Raw genomic sequence first — 15,868 nt, 5'->3', positions numbered from 1 at the left:
TAATTACGTAAGTTCCGTGAAAAGCATTTTGTTTGTTGTTTTGCTAATACCTCAAAATGAACCTGTGAATGTCTGTGGGTGAGCACGTCTTCGCCATTCAAAATCAAAGCACACATTTTCATTTTATAATGCCGTCTTATTGCTCTTCTTCCTAGTAGGTGATTTTTTTTTTTTTTAATTCCCGATGAATCCTGGACACCTGCTCAAAATGATAAATTCATATAACGACAGCTACAAAAAACCCAACAATAAGCCCGCAAAGCTGTTGTCGTTCCATCCTGACGGATGACAGCCGTGACAGCTAAGTGGAATCCCGGAAAATAAACCGTGAAACTTTGACCAATGAGAGAACAGTTTACTCGCTCGTGACTTGTATTAACAAATTTGGTCCGTTTAGAAATTTGCCGTGTGAAAACAAACCACACCAAAAATAAAAAGCAACATTGTAATCATTTTAATCCCTGTTATGGAAGAAAGCAATCGATCTACAGGTGTGAAAGCACCCTAAAAGTCTTTCACTGCCATTTTTACTAGATTCAAAAACTAGCCATTTTTGTAGTATAGAACTAAATATAACTGATGGGGTATAACTTTGTCAAGATCACAAGAAAATTAAGTCATGATAACAAGAAAACAACTTTCGTTATGTTGAGATCATGAGGAAAATTAAGTTGTTCACAAGAAAACGTTTATGTCGAGATCACGAGAAAATTAAGTTGTAATGAGAAAACAACTTTCGTTATGTTGTATGTGAAATATACAATTTTGTGGTTGCAATACAAAAGTGACGCAATTGACAAATCAGAATCAAGTATTTCCTTATTTTACACTTGTACAATTCATAATTGTGACTTTTGGTACAATGATCTAAAATGTTTTATTTTGCTTTCAGCTCGGGAGTTTGACACCAAAAAAGTGATGGAAAATGGCTCGAATTACTTTCAGAGCCTCCTGCAGATTCTCGGGGTGGAAGCGTCAATCGAGGGCTTGATAAGAACCGTATGTTTGTGAGAAGTCATAAAACAAGCCAACGTTCACGCCGTGGGAAATTCATATCTAATCTTTTTATTCGATATAAACACCTGTACAATCACCCGTTAGGAACTACATAGTGATTCCACCTGTACATGTCAATCATTTTTACGCATGATATGCCCACACTGTATGGAAATATACATTATTAGACAAGAGCTAGAAAAATAAATAATTTTAAATACAAAATGTTTGACAGCAAAATCCACTTTGTATTTTCAAATAGTTACATTTTAACATTAGATTCCATCAGTAACTGTGATCTTCCTTTCTTTTCTTGCTTAATAACAGAATTAATGTCCATTCCTACCTACATAGTGATTATAAATCTTTATTTCATTAGAATAACACAGTGTCACCACCTAAGACTCATAATATCTCTGGCTCGTCTGGTTCAACAGGGGAAAGATGTTGTTAAAACAAAGGCAAATACAGTAATGAAACTGCACTTTTCAATCAGTTACATCATAACACATTAAAACATGACCGTCCAACAAACGCCATCGGTTGGACAACGAAGGCGTTTTCACTCACAGGTAAGGCGTATTAATACTTCTCTTGACACCAGTTCACATTAAGACAAAGGGGAGTGTGAACAGTTTGGCAATGTTGAATGTTCATCCATGTAAAACTCAAAACACTATTCGCCTGATGAGAACTGCATAAACGACTATGAGAAAGGCAAGCCGATGCAGTTTGCATCACGCTAAAGGAGGTAAACAGGAGCATGAGCATCTCTCATGCCACAGTATATTGTAACAGTAATATTCCCCATGACAGAGAAAGGCGACCGTGAGGTGCCATCTTTAGTGTTAAAGTTGCACCATAATATCTGTGCGAACCGTCTCACTGTGGTTGTTTTTTGGGTCAAAGGCGCCAAACTTGCAACTCGTGTTAAATCAACACTACCATTTCTGTGGCCTATACTGCTTCTCTGAAAAGAAACAGGTTTTTCCACTGTTGGAAAAACCTGCTAGATCATCTTTTTTATTGTGCTAACGAAAACTGGCATGCTGTCCATCTTTGGTCGACTTATGAAATATGTCTGGCTCTGCAACCAATTATGGCCATTAAAACTCAATCCAAATGCAACCATAGTAGCGTTCAAGCGGCTGGGGATGGATTCCTCTGGTTGTTTTCTGCTCTACGATATCAAAACAGACAACAATTAAGCGTATTAGTGTCAAACTCAGAGACAAAGCAATCGTTGATGGACAGACAGCTGATTTTTGCAATTTACAGCAGTTTTTCTGGGAAAAACTAATGTTTGATGTTTGAGATGATGGACTAGCTAGTAGTTCAACCAAAAGTTGCACACCATCATGTCTGTATACTGATGTTTTTCCACATTTTTCAAGAATCGTTATGCAACTTTTGCCATACAGTTTGTATGTGACCAAATATCGTCAAGCTCCAAAGAAACAAATGTAGTTCATATGACTTGTGCAAATTTTTGTCTGTTCTTCACTCAAAACTAAGTCGTTATTCACCGGTGATTGTTAAAAAATGTTGCGTTCCTTCACAATTCTGACAAAATACCTGGCCAGAATGAACTGACGAGCTGCATAACGATTCTATCAAACGGGTTTGCGATGACATGAGGGTTAGTAAACAATGGGCAAATTTTTTTTTATTGAACTACTCGTTAACAAGACACTTCGGTAAATGGTTACGCCAGCCAAGCGTTATGTTACAAAAATACACTTTCATTAGCGAGTAATGTCATTAGACTTCCTCTAATTTATAAAATCTATCTTACGGGTAGTGACGGTGTTAGCGCGACCTCATTTGCTGGCATGCAACAGGTCTGTGCTTGTCAGTATAACTCCCGCTACTTTAGCTCGCCGAGGGTCAGTGGTTTGAGGAGCTCTAGAGATGTAGTCGCGCTAAAAACTCAAGTACTTGTCTGTTTTTTAATTCCAAACTGCCTGTACAGCGACTGCAGACACAGCCAAGCTGATGCATGGTAAAATAGGGAAAATCGCTTTTGGCACTTGGAAACACAATAGCGCTGCTGCGTGTGAGAAAAACCCAGCTCTGCACAAAAACACACACAGTCCTCCCTTTTTACAGCCAATGACTGACTCGTTCAGGTATTCTGTGCTTTAGGAGACCAGCCCCAATGAGAACATCACCCTTGAAAAGAAAAACATCAGGTCGCTCCGGCAACAACTGCGAACGCCGCCGTCCCTGCCAACTTCACGTCGCGGAATGCGGTGGGAGGGCAAACAACTAGACAGACTAGCAAACAAAAAGAACAAAACTGTTTCACTACTTCAACTGCACTTCTGGGTATTTCCCAAGCAGCACTTGTGGAGGTGTCTCATACAGCATGGAAGAGCAGCGTGCACTCCTGCCTTTCCTTATATAGGCTGGAGGGGGGCGGAGCTTGCATGCTCCGCAGGTAGTAGTTGACGATTTTGGTGTCCAGCTTGTACTGGTGAGGGATGCCTTCATATGGTTTGGGGTCCAGATCCAGGATGGAGATGGAATACGTGAAACGAGGCTTCTCCAAATTCAACTGGTGTCTGAAAACAAACAGAATGTAAAATGATTGTAAATGTCGAGGCAGATCAGTCAGCAGGTGATTTTAAAGAGCAAAAGCAAACCTACTCCTCGTCTTCCTCGCAAGGAGCAAACGTGATCATGATTGAGCAGTCTTTGGCAGTCATTGCAACTCTATACTGATGAACCTGGAAAGTGACAAAATGAAATCAGAAATGAAAATTTGAGAGTTAACTCTTCCTAAATATTATTTATAATACTATTATTTTATGTATTATAATATTAAAAAAAACTATATATTAAATATATTTTAAAATATATTTGTTTTTACATAAAAAATATTTTTGCATAAAAAATGGAGAGCTCAGAAAAAAAAACATGCAAAATGGCAGACAAGGAAAAAGGTTTGATTATAAATAAACCTGTATTTGATTCAATACATAAACTAACCAATTATATATGTTATAATAAATCATATACTGTATATATATATATATATAAACATACAAAAACAATGCTAATGTGATAATTTAGGGAGGAAAGTTTTTTAATTGCTACAAAAATAATATCACAATGCAATAATATTTATGTATTTTATTTTGAAAATTTGAGCCAAATGCTTAATTTCTGACTTTTTTTTTTTTGATTTCGAGATTAAATACAACCTGGACATTTCTTATCATTAAATTCAAACCTAAAGTTCTTGGCATCACATGTTCGCGGTCTTACCTTCCCAACTGCATATTCTACAGAGCCGTCATCTTCAGTAGGACAGTTTTTCACCGTGTCCATGAAACTCTCATTATAAGGCCCATCTATCTGCAGTCGGTTTCTGGAGATACAAACAGGTGTTGATTACACGTTTAAGTGATTTTAAGCATGTTTGTTCAAAGATCATGTGGCCTGCATGGAAATCACCTACGACCACATTGCGCAGGACCACAATGTGACTGCCTGACTCAAGACTGAAGTATATCCTTTCACAAATGAGTCTTTTGCACCACCTAGTGTCTGTTCAGTCTTTCAAGGCACCATAATATAACTTGAACTTACTTAAAATAAATTGTACTATAATTTATAGCAACTCAAAACAAATTAAGATTTGCCAACTATTCTGTATTTTTTATAAAAATGATTTCAGTACAGGTGAATGCTGCACAGGATCTGCCCAACAGAAACTTTACTCGGCAGGAACAAAACATTCTTGCACAGGAGTATTGATCTGGCAGATCAGTAACGCAGCACTCAATATCCCAGATTAAAAATTCACCTCTCTTTCGGGAACTCTTCTAGATACTGCTCCACGCGTTTGTACAGAGGGTAGATTCCTTCGATATCCAGGTTATCCAGCATCTGGACTTGGAGGACTTTTGCAAGGACACTGTCTTTAGGGAGGCCGTGGTTACCTGTGAACACATGAAAATGAGCTCAACGTGTTCTGCTGGTCTTGCGTAATTTCTATGCCTCAATAATCCAGCCTTTTATACACCCCATAACGTGTCATTTCTTTTCTTCAACTATGTCAAGCACTTTCGCTCCAGTTCACTCCTACGCATATATTGTGACTCATCAGTGAAGGGATTTCCATTGCACTTGTTTAGCAATATTTTGAAGGGCATAAAGCCATGTTACTCAACTGCCGGCCATCCAAATATTCATTAGTTAGCAGTCACTGGTAAAGTCCTAACCGTTGCGGAGCAGGTCTCTTGGGAAGGGACTGGCTTCACAGTGCGGCCTGCTCTCGGACAGGTGCACCTTCCTGGGCTCTCCCGAGCGATTCGAGTCCCCGCCGCTGAGCAGAGCGGAGCAGATAACCTGAATGAACTCGTTCAGGACGGCTTTGCCTGGCTGTTGGCTGTTATAGATGCCGTTACTATGAGGGAAATAAGGCCGAAGGTGCTGAATGAGATCGTTCAATTCGGGTTGCTGCTTGGCGTCGTCTTTACAGCTAAATATCAACTCTCCGCCCTGAAAAAAAAAGATGCGAGAAACAATGAATTAATACTACTTTTCTATTTATCAAACATTTCTAGTGGATTAAACATAGTAGCTAGAGTTTCATATTTTTGAATATTTGATTTTCTTTTTCCCTTGAAAAAAACCCACCTTAAACCAGCCTAACCGGCTGGTTTGCTAGTCTTTGGTGTTTTAAGCTAGTCACAAATCCAGGTATAAAGATGGTGATCAACTGGTCAGCAAAGCTAGTTTCCCAGCTAACAATTTGCCAAAATCTCTATTAAAAACAGCCTGACTTGGCAAGGAGACTAGTTAATACCAGTAAACCAGTTTAAGTTTTTTGTAGTAGTAGCACTACTTCCAAGTTAAAGACATGTTCTAGGATAAATATAAGATTTTAGGACCATTCACACCAAGGATGATAACTATAACGATAAACATTTTAATAATTGTTCTAATTCTATGAGAATAGGGAAGTTCACACAATAATGATAATGACATTCTAGCGAATGAACAATAAAAACATTGACAGCCAATCAGAATCCACTCAACTTTAAAAAGCTCAAGCATTTAAGACAGCAGATGGCAAAACTGCAGTGTGTGCTTATGATAAGCAGAATGTTCTCGTCCATTGGTGTGGACGAATTAAAGCACAAAACAGACCAACTGCGAATCAGTATGCATGACATCATCCCTGTCAGTTACTTTTCGAATGCTGAACATTCTATCAACGGAAGTCGAGGGAAGATTTTCAATCTTTAATCTGAAGTGTAAAGTTCCAAAAATAGACAGCAGGCTGAAATTTGTGCGATTCGGGACCGAATTAATTACAGAAGTTCATTTTTACCTTAAAGATTTTCAAGTTGTTTTGTGGTTCCTCTAACAGATTCTTCAATGCAACGTACATTCGCTGTTTGCTCCTAGAATACAAGATATTGAATAATATTCAGGTGTGTAAAATTTGTTCACTTTTGATAATACATTTTTTTGCATCTCATTTTGATTTTGACATGACAACACAATTAGAGATTATCTGGATAACCACATCTGAATCTTGTTTTTTTAGCATTCCTATGACTCAAGCAGCAGTACAAAGCCCTCATGCATTATAGATTGTAGAGCTGGTCTCACAGTGGAAAGGTGAGTCACAACTTTTGCGAAAATATTGATCATCCTCCTTTTTCAAGTGGAAAATTCTTTGCTTTAACACAGGCCAGTGACGCATCCAGCTTGGTGAATGACTTTGCCGCAGTCAGTTAGGTTTGTTAACAATGCTGGCTAAAGTCCGTCGTACCATCCGCGAAATATATAAATCCAGCTTTCCATTCCTGCATTGGGTGACTGAAGCAGTAACTCACCCTGAGAAGAGATTCAGAGGGCAATATCTGCTCAATCGCTTCCACTTCCCATTGGCTAACTGTAAAGAACAAAATAACATCTTAGGAATTTTACTGTAAACTTGTTTTTACTGTAAAGTTTACATACAGTGTCACGTAATGATGAAAGACTCTCCATTTCACTTCTACTTTGGGATTGAAACTGATTTTTGTATTTTTAGCAACATCCGAACCCCACAAAGAATCGATTATATGATAGCGTAGAGTGCAAACAGACAGCAGGATGTTTACACTACACTGCACCATCCTCTTTTTTTGGTTAAAGCAGAAGTTGCTTGAAGAAATCTGGCTTCACTTCTATAAGGCAACGACTAGATATTCAATTGGTACTTGCCTTGTAATGCTGATGCATGCAGAATCTGCAAACTTTGCGCTTACATTCCTTGGTTATGTGCCTTGAAAATGGTAGAAATCCACATTTTGGCTAGTGGGGGAAAAAGGAAAAATATGTAGTTGTATCTCTGCATCTTGAGTTGCACAATGAAGTGTTGTGAATAAGCTTTATGTAAAGAATGTTAGTTGTTTTTATGAAGACAAACAAGCCTTTCAGATCAGATTCACACCACCTTCCCCTGTTTGTTTGACTGGCCAATGGCCATGTGATTAAATTCCACACAAATAGATTCAATGAGTCATTCAGCTACTGTGGTCTACTTCCCCAAGAGCGGGCGTTCATATTAAACTGATCCCTAAAAAAACGTTCTTTGTTATGAGACTCGGATCTTCCAGTTTAACAACTGTCACTAATCCAACCCAAGAGTGTTTACACCCTAACGGCATGAGGATTACAGTAAAACTTATTAACAACTGTCAGCAAGTTCAACGACCAGACGTGCTTAGACATGTGACACCAAAGTCAACACATTCAAGGCGAGTTTTTTGGCACACTTTTGCATAGTTTCGAAAGTCGTTGTTTTGGAAACAATTCAGTCACTGTCATAATTTTGAGAAAAACTATGTAAATTAATGTACGCATTTTCTTGTGACCATGGCATCAGTTCTTCATTTAATGATGATCAAAAGATGGAGAAGAAGGTTAAAGGAATAGTTGGCCAAAAATGAAAATTTGCTGAAAGTGTACTCATCCTCAGACCATCCAAGATGTAAATGAATTTGTTTCTATATCTGCACGGATTTGGAGAAATGTAGCATTACATTACTTGCCTACCAGTGGATCCTCCACAGTGACTGGGGGCCGTCAGAATGAGAGTCCAAACAGCTGATAAAAACATCACAATAATCCACAAATAATGGAAGTAATCCGCAAGCTGCATGTTTGTAGTCCATCATACGACATTTTTAACTTCAAAACCATTGCTTCTGGCTAAAATATGAGTCTTCTATTCATAATATTCCTTTCTTCCTTTCAAAAACCGTTCTACACAAATATGGATTTTGATGTAGGAGGACAACGCTTTTTCACTGTAGGAAGCTTTATTTTGGATTATGGAATGGTGTTTTGACCAAAAGTGACGGTTTAGAAGTGAAGTTGATTTGTTTCTTACAAACACGCAGCTTTTCTCATTCTGACGGCACCCATTCACTGCAGAGGATCCATTGGTGAGCAAGTGATGTAATGCTCAATTTCTCCAAATCTCTTCACATTAAGAAACAAGCTCATCTACATCTTGAATGGCCTGAGGGTAAGTTTTCAGCATATTTTCAGTTTTTGATGAATTATTCCTTTAAACCAAACATACATCTAAACTAGGGGTGTGCGATATCACAATTTTTGATCGTGGACAATTAAAATGTCTCCACGATCTGCTTTTGAAGAAATATCGTAGTACTCACTCTCATGTTGTCCCAAGCCTGTATTAATTTCTTTCTTGTGCTGAACACAAAAGAAGATATTTTGAAGATTATGGGTAACCAAACAGTTGCTGGGTCCCCATTGACTTTGATAGTAGGGGGGGAAATACTGTGGAAGTGACTGGGGACCAGCAACTGTTTGGTTACCCACATTATTCAAAATAACTTTTATGTTCTACAGAATGAAGGAGTTCACCTTAATCTCAACGCAGATTGGAGGTCTGTGGTCTCTGAGGTGGTAGAGGGGGAGTTGGGTCAGGTTGGGAAGGCATAAACCACACCCGCTGAATGTGTCCATGACCTTATCACAGCGCAGTTCTGCGTGAAGGAAAGATCACAACACCGTTACGCAACATCAAATCCGTTCTAGAAAACTGACTGTATCTCACATAAACATGTTTAGATGAACAACAGACGGAAATTTTTTAGAGGATGAATCTCATGAATCACATATCCAAGTCAGATTTTACCCCAAAGTCATGGAAAAAAGAAATGTTTTTTTGCATAATACAAATTAAGCCTATTTAGGACAGTTGTCATTACCATAATGGACCAGTACATTTTACTTTTGAGGTTTTTAGTAATATCCATTCTCTATGTTGAGATTACTGTAATACAAGGATTTTGCAATCAAAATAAAACAAACGCTATCATAACACTGTTGGTTTTTGGGGGGCATTACAATGTCACTGCAAAAAACTCTTGAAAATTGCAAATCGTACCAGGTCGTTCTTGTTGGACCTTCAGCGACAGCTGTCTCACGAAGTTCAGCGGTAGTTTAACAACCTCCTGTGAACATTCAAGCCATTACTTTCATTTCATTTGTTGGGTCACGGCTTGTGTTAAAGCAACATGATTTAATAATGTACACAAACGTCTTAAACTGTAACTCACTCCACTGTGAACGTATTTCTCCCCCAGTAAAGGCTTCATGACATATTTACTATAATCCACCATGTTGAGGATGTGTCGAAAAGCTTGTTCTGCGGTCTGATAGGAAAAACGTAGGAAAATGAGCTGACACTACACCGTAAGTCAATGCAAACAAACCAAGACCAAACATTTGATGCAGATTTGCATATTTACATTTACATTGTTGCAGATACTCGTACCAAGAGATGCTAAAAACTACGGCAATAGCAATACGGTGCAAGAAAACACACAGAAATAGTATGTTTAACATTAAACATTGTGCCTTTTTGTAGAAATTGTTGACAAAACTACGCATCAAATTGAAAGTGACTATTGAAAGGTCAACAGAACTTGATCGTTTGGTCATGCATGCATCCATACTTAAGTTATATTGATGGAAATAATACAATGTCATTAAGTCAAACACAATCCATTTTTCCAAATATTTATGAATCCGTACATTTAATGGAAAAGTCATTCTTTCCACGTTTTGAATATTGGTCACATTATCCATCCATCTTTGTCGGAGGTTCAGTCTGTAACCATTTTTGTGTTACAGTTTTCCAGCTGGCTACTAATGGTATAGATACTATGAATAGATCTTTCGCCATCAAATTAGCTGTGACGTTAACCAAATAAATTGCAGAGCAGTCAAATCAATCACCAAAACTGTTTTCATTACTTGTATTAACTATTTACAAGTTTTATCAACAATTTACCATCACGTTCATAGTGTGAGAAAAGGTAACACTGTTATATGGTGCATATTGGAGAAATTTGGGAAGTAATAGCGTTCAGTAGTGTCTATTTGGGGAAGTTTTACCTGTCGTGTATGTGCAGAGTCGTCAGAGGGAAACTTCAGCAGACGAAGAACTCGACAGTGCTGTAATAGGAAGTGACATGTTTGAAAACAGAAATCACACGCATCATTTCACACAGACTTTGATCGCTGTCTGTATCCAAGTCTTAGTTTAGTTCAGAAGGGAATCCTTTGAAACGGGTTTGCCTGTGACTGTACTTGTGTGGACAACAAATGCTCCATCCACTCAACTGTGAACTGAATACACATTGTTTTTCCCAGAATGCTCTTAGACATAAAAGGTCCACAGAGGTAAAGGTGATATCATGGCAATGACGATGAACTCACTGTCTGACGGTTTGTTTTATGGACTGATGCAACCGATGGGGACTTAAACGCAAATGCAGTTTCTAAACACACTTGCTCAACACTTACAAAACATACTTCTGCCTCACAAAATGTTAAACGTAAAAGGATGAAGCTCATGAGTAAATGAATCATAATTCAACTTAAAGGGGTCCTATTATGCTCTTTTACAAAGTCTTGATTTTGTTTTGGGGGTGTACTAGAACAGGCTCTCATACTAGGTTGTTCGAAAAACACATTATTTTTCACATATTTTACATTATTACAACACCTCTCTCCTCAGTATGGCATGAACGGCTCGAATAGTTCCTGTATCAAATGAAAGCCCGCCTTCTGAAATACGAAATGTGCTGTGATTGGTTAGCAAGGCCAGTGTGTGTTGTGATTGGCACCACTCGGCGCCTGGTCGGGAAATGTCATGTCCCTTACAAACCAGCAGCACTGCAAACAGGAAGCAGGAATAACACTGTCCAACAGCGACACCCGCCTATAACACTCGTTGCCTTTTCTAGACCAGGTCTCGTCCCATTCGTCGGTATTTGTGATATCATAAATCCTGGAAAATATGCGTTGTAGTCCAAACGAGTCGTTCGTTGTAGTTTTTGAAAGTGATTTCTGTTAAATAAAATATCTCCTTTTCAAGTGGACTTTGAGCTTTGTAACTTTGCAGATCTTTTTTATGCTCAAACAGCAACATTACAGACTAACTAAAGTTGAAAAAGTGAAAAAGCATAAATAGGACCCCTTTAAAACCAGACCAGGCGACGTGACAAAAAAGGAGAGTGTGGGAGTGTGAAAGTAACCAGCAAATAGAGATGGACAAGCATCAAAGCTTCACTCGTTTTCCCCACACAGTTTTGACATGATTTTATCAACATATTGGTCAATGTTGTCTCGGGCAGCTTCCTGTGATTGGACACACAATTCTGTGCTGTAATCTGTAATACAGATCCAGCCCATTTATGACTCCAAACGTTTTATTTATCATATGATGGTACAGACGATCACAAACGAGCTGGAAAATCAGACAAAGGTTAAGCTCTTTCCGTTTTACAGGAACATTATATCCTCGATCTTAACAAAACAGGACCTTGACATTGCAATGCTAGTGAGACGAGGACTCACCTACATGCTGAATGAACCCATACATGAATTATTTACATACAGTTTCCATTACTTATAATAACCAAGACATAAATTATGACTTATTTGGAATAGATTTTATTAAAAATGCATCTCCTTTGTCCAAATAAGGAGAGTTTAGACCAAGAGTTTAGTGCTTAGACCAAGTTCTAGCAAAAGTCTTTTTACATGCAATAACTTAAGTAATAACTTAAAACAATATTACATTGTTGAAAATTCATATGCCAAGATCTTTTTAGTCTCTAATTGTAGTTTTCTTCCCAAAGATCAGCCATAAAAGTGATCAACAAATGTATTACCATCCATCATGGTGGTCTAAAACCGGTCTAGACCCCCATTTTCTTTTACCCAATGAAGGGGGAAACTGTTAAAGGTTTCCAATCTGAACTTTGAAGCCTGGACGGGGAAAATGTTAAGTGGATATAATCTTATCGCCAATAAAGACCCAATTTTAGATGCACAGAACCATCCACAAACTAAAACATCACCACTGACCATTCATTAAATGAATCTCAGCATTACATATCATACATATGCCAATGAAATAGATTTACTGAACTTTAGAGCTCATAAAGAGGGTGTGACATGTAGTACATTCACTTCATCAATGAATCCTGGTTTAGCCTGCTAGGTGGCTTTTAGCTTTAAAGCCCTGACAACACCCTTTTAAGACAAAGAAGCTGTTTGTTTCCGTTTAATAGTGGTATGCGATTACCAAACTTTATGTTGAGGTCCTTTCCAAGTAGTTTGATTTGATTTTCTGTTGACTGAATCCGATTCGATAGAGTTTATATGAATCTTGGCTAAGCTAAAAGCTAGTAACTATTAAACACAAACCTGCAAATGAGACACGACCAGGCTCTTGTTGCCCTCCCCGTGATACTTCCAGTCGTTTTCGTCCATTTTATCCAGTTCCATAACCCAGAAGAACCGTAAACTGATGGGGGTTTTGGCGCAGATTTGAGAGTCCGGGCGAGATGATCGCGGTCAAGCGCAAAACTTCTGGAGGAGCCACGTCTGACACACAGACGGGTGTACCGCTTTCGTGAGGACACGCCCCCTCTGCGCTCTCATTGGCCAGACGCAGGGATTGCGGTTTTTCATTTGCCAGAAGTGTTTGTCATTGTTAAATTCGTCCGATGATTGGATGCTGAAAGTGACAATCAAACTTCCGCCCGTTACTGAAGGAAGGCAGTTTATAGACCGTATCAATAGAATGATGTCATGAACGCATGATTGCTGTTTTCCTTCCTTTTTCTTTTCGCTTGCGCATGATTTTCTCAGAAAAACAACAGAAAGATTTATAAGTATTATCGATCCAAAAATAAAATAATAAAAATATAAATGTTATATTTTTATTTTTATTATATATGTATATAAATGTATATATATCATGGTTGGGTTTATTGAAAAAAGTTATATTTATTTTTTCCTGAATACATTTCAAATTGTATATCTTATGAAAAATTATAAGACTGTGTCTATAAAATTATGTCATGAATTCATGATTGCTGTTTTTCTTCCCTTTTCTGTTCGCTTGCACATGATTTACTCAGAAAAAACTCAAAACATCTTATTTTTGGACTTATAAGTTATAAATAATTAATTAACACATAAATAAATAATTTATAAATATCACCTGAATACATTTTAAATTGTATACCTTATCAATATTAATATAATTATTGCATATAATTTGCATTTAAAGAACTTAATATGTTTAATAGGTTGGGATTGTAGAGGGTTTCTGTACTGGCAAAGAATTAGAAAATCTCAATCTAAAAATTCAAAACTAAAGCAATAAAATGTGAGGGACATTTTTAGAGGTCGAAGTTTGTTGTATTTGGTCTAGTAGGACAATTCAAACTTTTTCAAATAATTAAGTGACTACTAAAGTAATGTATACATTTATGACTATGCATGATTTCAAATGCTTATGTAAATGTAAGGAGGCTAAGAAAATTCAATGAAAAGGCCTTATAAATATTTAAATACAAACAAAATTAAAGAAATGTTCTTTAAGATCATCCATAAAAAGTATTACCAAGCAAAAAGTAAGTTATAATAGTGATTCAACATTTTATTTTGTGATTCACATCCAGAAATTTCATTCTTTGTTCTGGATTTATTTATTTTTTTCCATTCAATTAAGAATATAATTTTAAGATTTAGGCCTGGTTTCACAGACAGGGCTTAAGTTAAACCAGGATTAGGCCATAGTTTAATTAGGACATACAAGTATCTTTTATAAACGTGCCTTAGAAAATACTTGTGTGCATCTTGAGACAAAACAACAGCACTGACGTATTTGAAGATATGTCTTTCTGTTAAAACAGCCCAGACATGCATTTTAGTCTGGGACTAGGCTTAAGCCTTGTCTATGAAACCGGTGGGGGAATGTTTGACTTCTATTATATTTAATTGTAATTAATATTAATTTATTATGTAAGGTAAATCCCATATCCATAAAACTTTAGGAAGAGTAAATTAGTTTTTGTAGTTTTTAAGAAAGATGCAAAATTTGTAGCTTGTCTAATTATTATAAGGCGCTTGCTTATTAAGAAACATGTTAAGTGTTAGAAAAATAAGGTAATTAATACATTGTAAGTATAAAGTTTCTTGTATGGCTTATGCTCTGATTAAATCTGTGTATCTAATATAGTTACATGGAAAAAACACAAAAGACAGTTTAATTTTTTTTTTTTTAGAAATTCATAGAAAAATTTTAATAGAAATTTTAAAAAACATATTCAACATGACTGTACAGGGAGCTTAAAACACATTTAATCAAAATACATCTGTTTTCACCATGAGGTCAATAGGATGAAGATTTCACTGTTGATTAAAAAAAAATGTGTCTAAAAAAACAAGGTTCAAAAAGAAATTGAATGTGAGTGATGCCTGATTTACTGCACTCACAAGCAGCTCATTACACAGAATCACTCTTCAGCTGGAGCAGGTCATCATGCCGAAGGATTTGGACGGACTCGACTGTCCGATTCTCAGTTCATCTTTGCAGCTTTCCGGCTGGTTTGTGTCTGGAGGCGTGGACTCGTAGAGGACACATATGGACCCGTCCTCTCCGATCCGGTAGGACACTTCATACGGGTCGACCCACATGGTGAGTTCGCTTGGCAGCAGTGAAAAGAGTTGCTCTTTTGTGAGTCCTATCATACAGGCCGCTTTGCCTATCAAAGGGTCCATCTTGTGGTTGATCCGGATGCACCTGTAACCCGAACCTCGGCAGGGTGCGTTTGGGAACCAGTGGTGCCGATAATGATCTACAATGAAAGAAGAAAGTTAGGCCTTGGAGCAATCGAACATGGCCTTATTTACAATTCTTTGCCAAAGTGTCTGGTACTTTAAGACACAGAATGGTGCAAGTTTCAGTAAATGGACTTTGGTGCTGCAATAAACCGAGTCTCATCTTCATCTGCTTTGTTCAAAACAATGTTCGTTTTCATTGTAAACTACAAAATTTGGACCATGATATAGTTGAATTTACTTCTAAACAATGGAAAGGTCATGCCCGATGCTCTCTTACCCCCTAAAGCTTCTTCCAAAGAGAATCTGAACTGTTGCAGCTGTTCTTCTGAAAGCAGCCCCGTTCCTCTCAACAGACGTGTGACAAAGTTAGCAGCAGTAGAGACTTCGGTTTTCATCGTGAAGATTTCGCATGAGCTGAAACGGAAGACGCAATCAAACTGTGAAAAACAACCAAATGTCAGAGCAAACGGTTGTTTGAGATCAATCAGCTCAAGTGCAGCTGAACTCAACAGGCCAGGCCAGTGTCTTTGGCACGTTCCTTTGTTCAAAACAACACGGAAAATCGCCTCTTAAACGCCACTGACCTGCTCCAGTGATTCGGTTTAGGGATTCAAAGAGTTTCCACAGCTGTTGAAAGTGCTTTTATCGACGCGGTAGTGAAAACGGGCAAATAAAACTC

The 15,868-nt window shown here is 37.6% G+C and overlaps 3 protein-coding genes across 5 annotated transcripts in view; 1 reads left to right on the top strand and 2 right to left on the bottom strand.

Moving 5' to 3' along the window:
• Nucleotides 1–1,969, top strand: part of cenpp (centromere protein P) — a 79,222-nt gene extending 77,253 nt beyond the window's left edge. For all 3 annotated transcript variants that reach the window (XM_016542379.1, XM_016542378.1, XM_016542377.1), the window contains exon 9: nt 893–1,969. In XM_016542379.1, the coding sequence (XP_016397865.1) occupies nt 893–1,011 (119 nt within the window). In that variant the 3' untranslated portion in view covers nt 1,012–1,969. The remainder of the gene's footprint in view (nt 1–892) is intronic.
• ippk (inositol 1,3,4,5,6-pentakisphosphate 2-kinase) lies at nt 1,344–12,980 on the bottom strand. Its single transcript, XM_016542373.1, has 13 exons — nt 12,760–12,980; nt 10,438–10,497; nt 9,597–9,692; nt 9,425–9,491; nt 8,899–9,020; nt 7,225–7,314; nt 6,852–6,910; nt 6,341–6,413; nt 5,226–5,505; nt 4,808–4,943; nt 4,267–4,369; nt 3,646–3,725; nt 1,344–3,560 (listed from the first exon to the last, which is right to left on the bottom strand). The coding sequence occupies exons 1-13, from the start codon at nt 12,838–12,840 to the stop codon at nt 3,356–3,358; spliced, it is 1,452 nt and encodes a 483-aa protein (XP_016397859.1). The 5' UTR covers nt 12,841–12,980; the 3' UTR covers nt 1,344–3,355.
• Nucleotides 12,981–14,697: 1,717 nt separating this feature from the next.
• On the bottom strand, nt 14,698–15,859 carry LOC107731341 (protein BTG1-like). The gene is made up of 3 exons (XM_016542397.1): nt 15,774–15,859; nt 15,467–15,603; nt 14,698–15,203 (listed from the first exon to the last, which is right to left on the bottom strand). Exons 2-3 carry the CDS (start codon nt 15,582–15,584, stop codon nt 14,869–14,871), a joined length of 453 nt encoding a protein of 150 aa, XP_016397883.1. The 5' UTR covers nt 15,585–15,603; nt 15,774–15,859; the 3' UTR covers nt 14,698–14,868.
• Nucleotides 15,860–15,868: the final 9 nt, after the last annotated feature.

Source organism: Sinocyclocheilus rhinocerous, unplaced genomic scaffold, assembly GCF_001515625.1.
Source record: "Sinocyclocheilus rhinocerous isolate Xijiao unplaced genomic scaffold, SAMN03320098_v1.1 scaffold3173, whole genome shotgun sequence".
NCBI classification, from domain to species: Eukaryota; Metazoa; Chordata; class Actinopteri; order Cypriniformes; family Cyprinidae; genus Sinocyclocheilus; species Sinocyclocheilus rhinocerous.
The sequence above is the reverse complement of the archived record's forward strand: the minus strand, read 5'-3'. Positions and strand labels throughout refer to the sequence as shown.

What these genes read in the sequence shown, in the direction of transcription:
- LOC107731341 (XM_016542397.1), bottom strand. Translation starts at nt 15,584, where the DNA reads ATGAAAACCGAAGTCTCTACTGCTGCTAACTTTGTCACACGTCTGTTG. An exon ending in TTTGGAAGAAGCTTTAGGGG is followed by an intron (nt 15,204 to 15,466) that starts GTAAGAGAGCAT and finishes CTTTCATTGTAG; the next exon opens with ATCATTATCGGCACCACTGG.
- ippk (XM_016542373.1), bottom strand. Translation starts at nt 12,840, where the DNA reads ATGGAACTGGATAAAATGGACGAAAACGACTGGAAGTATCACGGGGAG. An exon ending in AGAAATACGTTCACAGTGGA is followed by an intron (nt 9,492 to 9,596) that starts GTGAGTTACAGT and finishes GAATGTTCACAG; the next exon opens with GAGGTTGTTAAACTACCGCT. An exon ending in GAAGAGTTCCCGAAAGAGAG is followed by an intron (nt 4,370 to 4,807) that starts GTGAATTTTTAA and finishes TTGTATCTCCAG; the next exon opens with AAACCGACTGCAGATAGATG.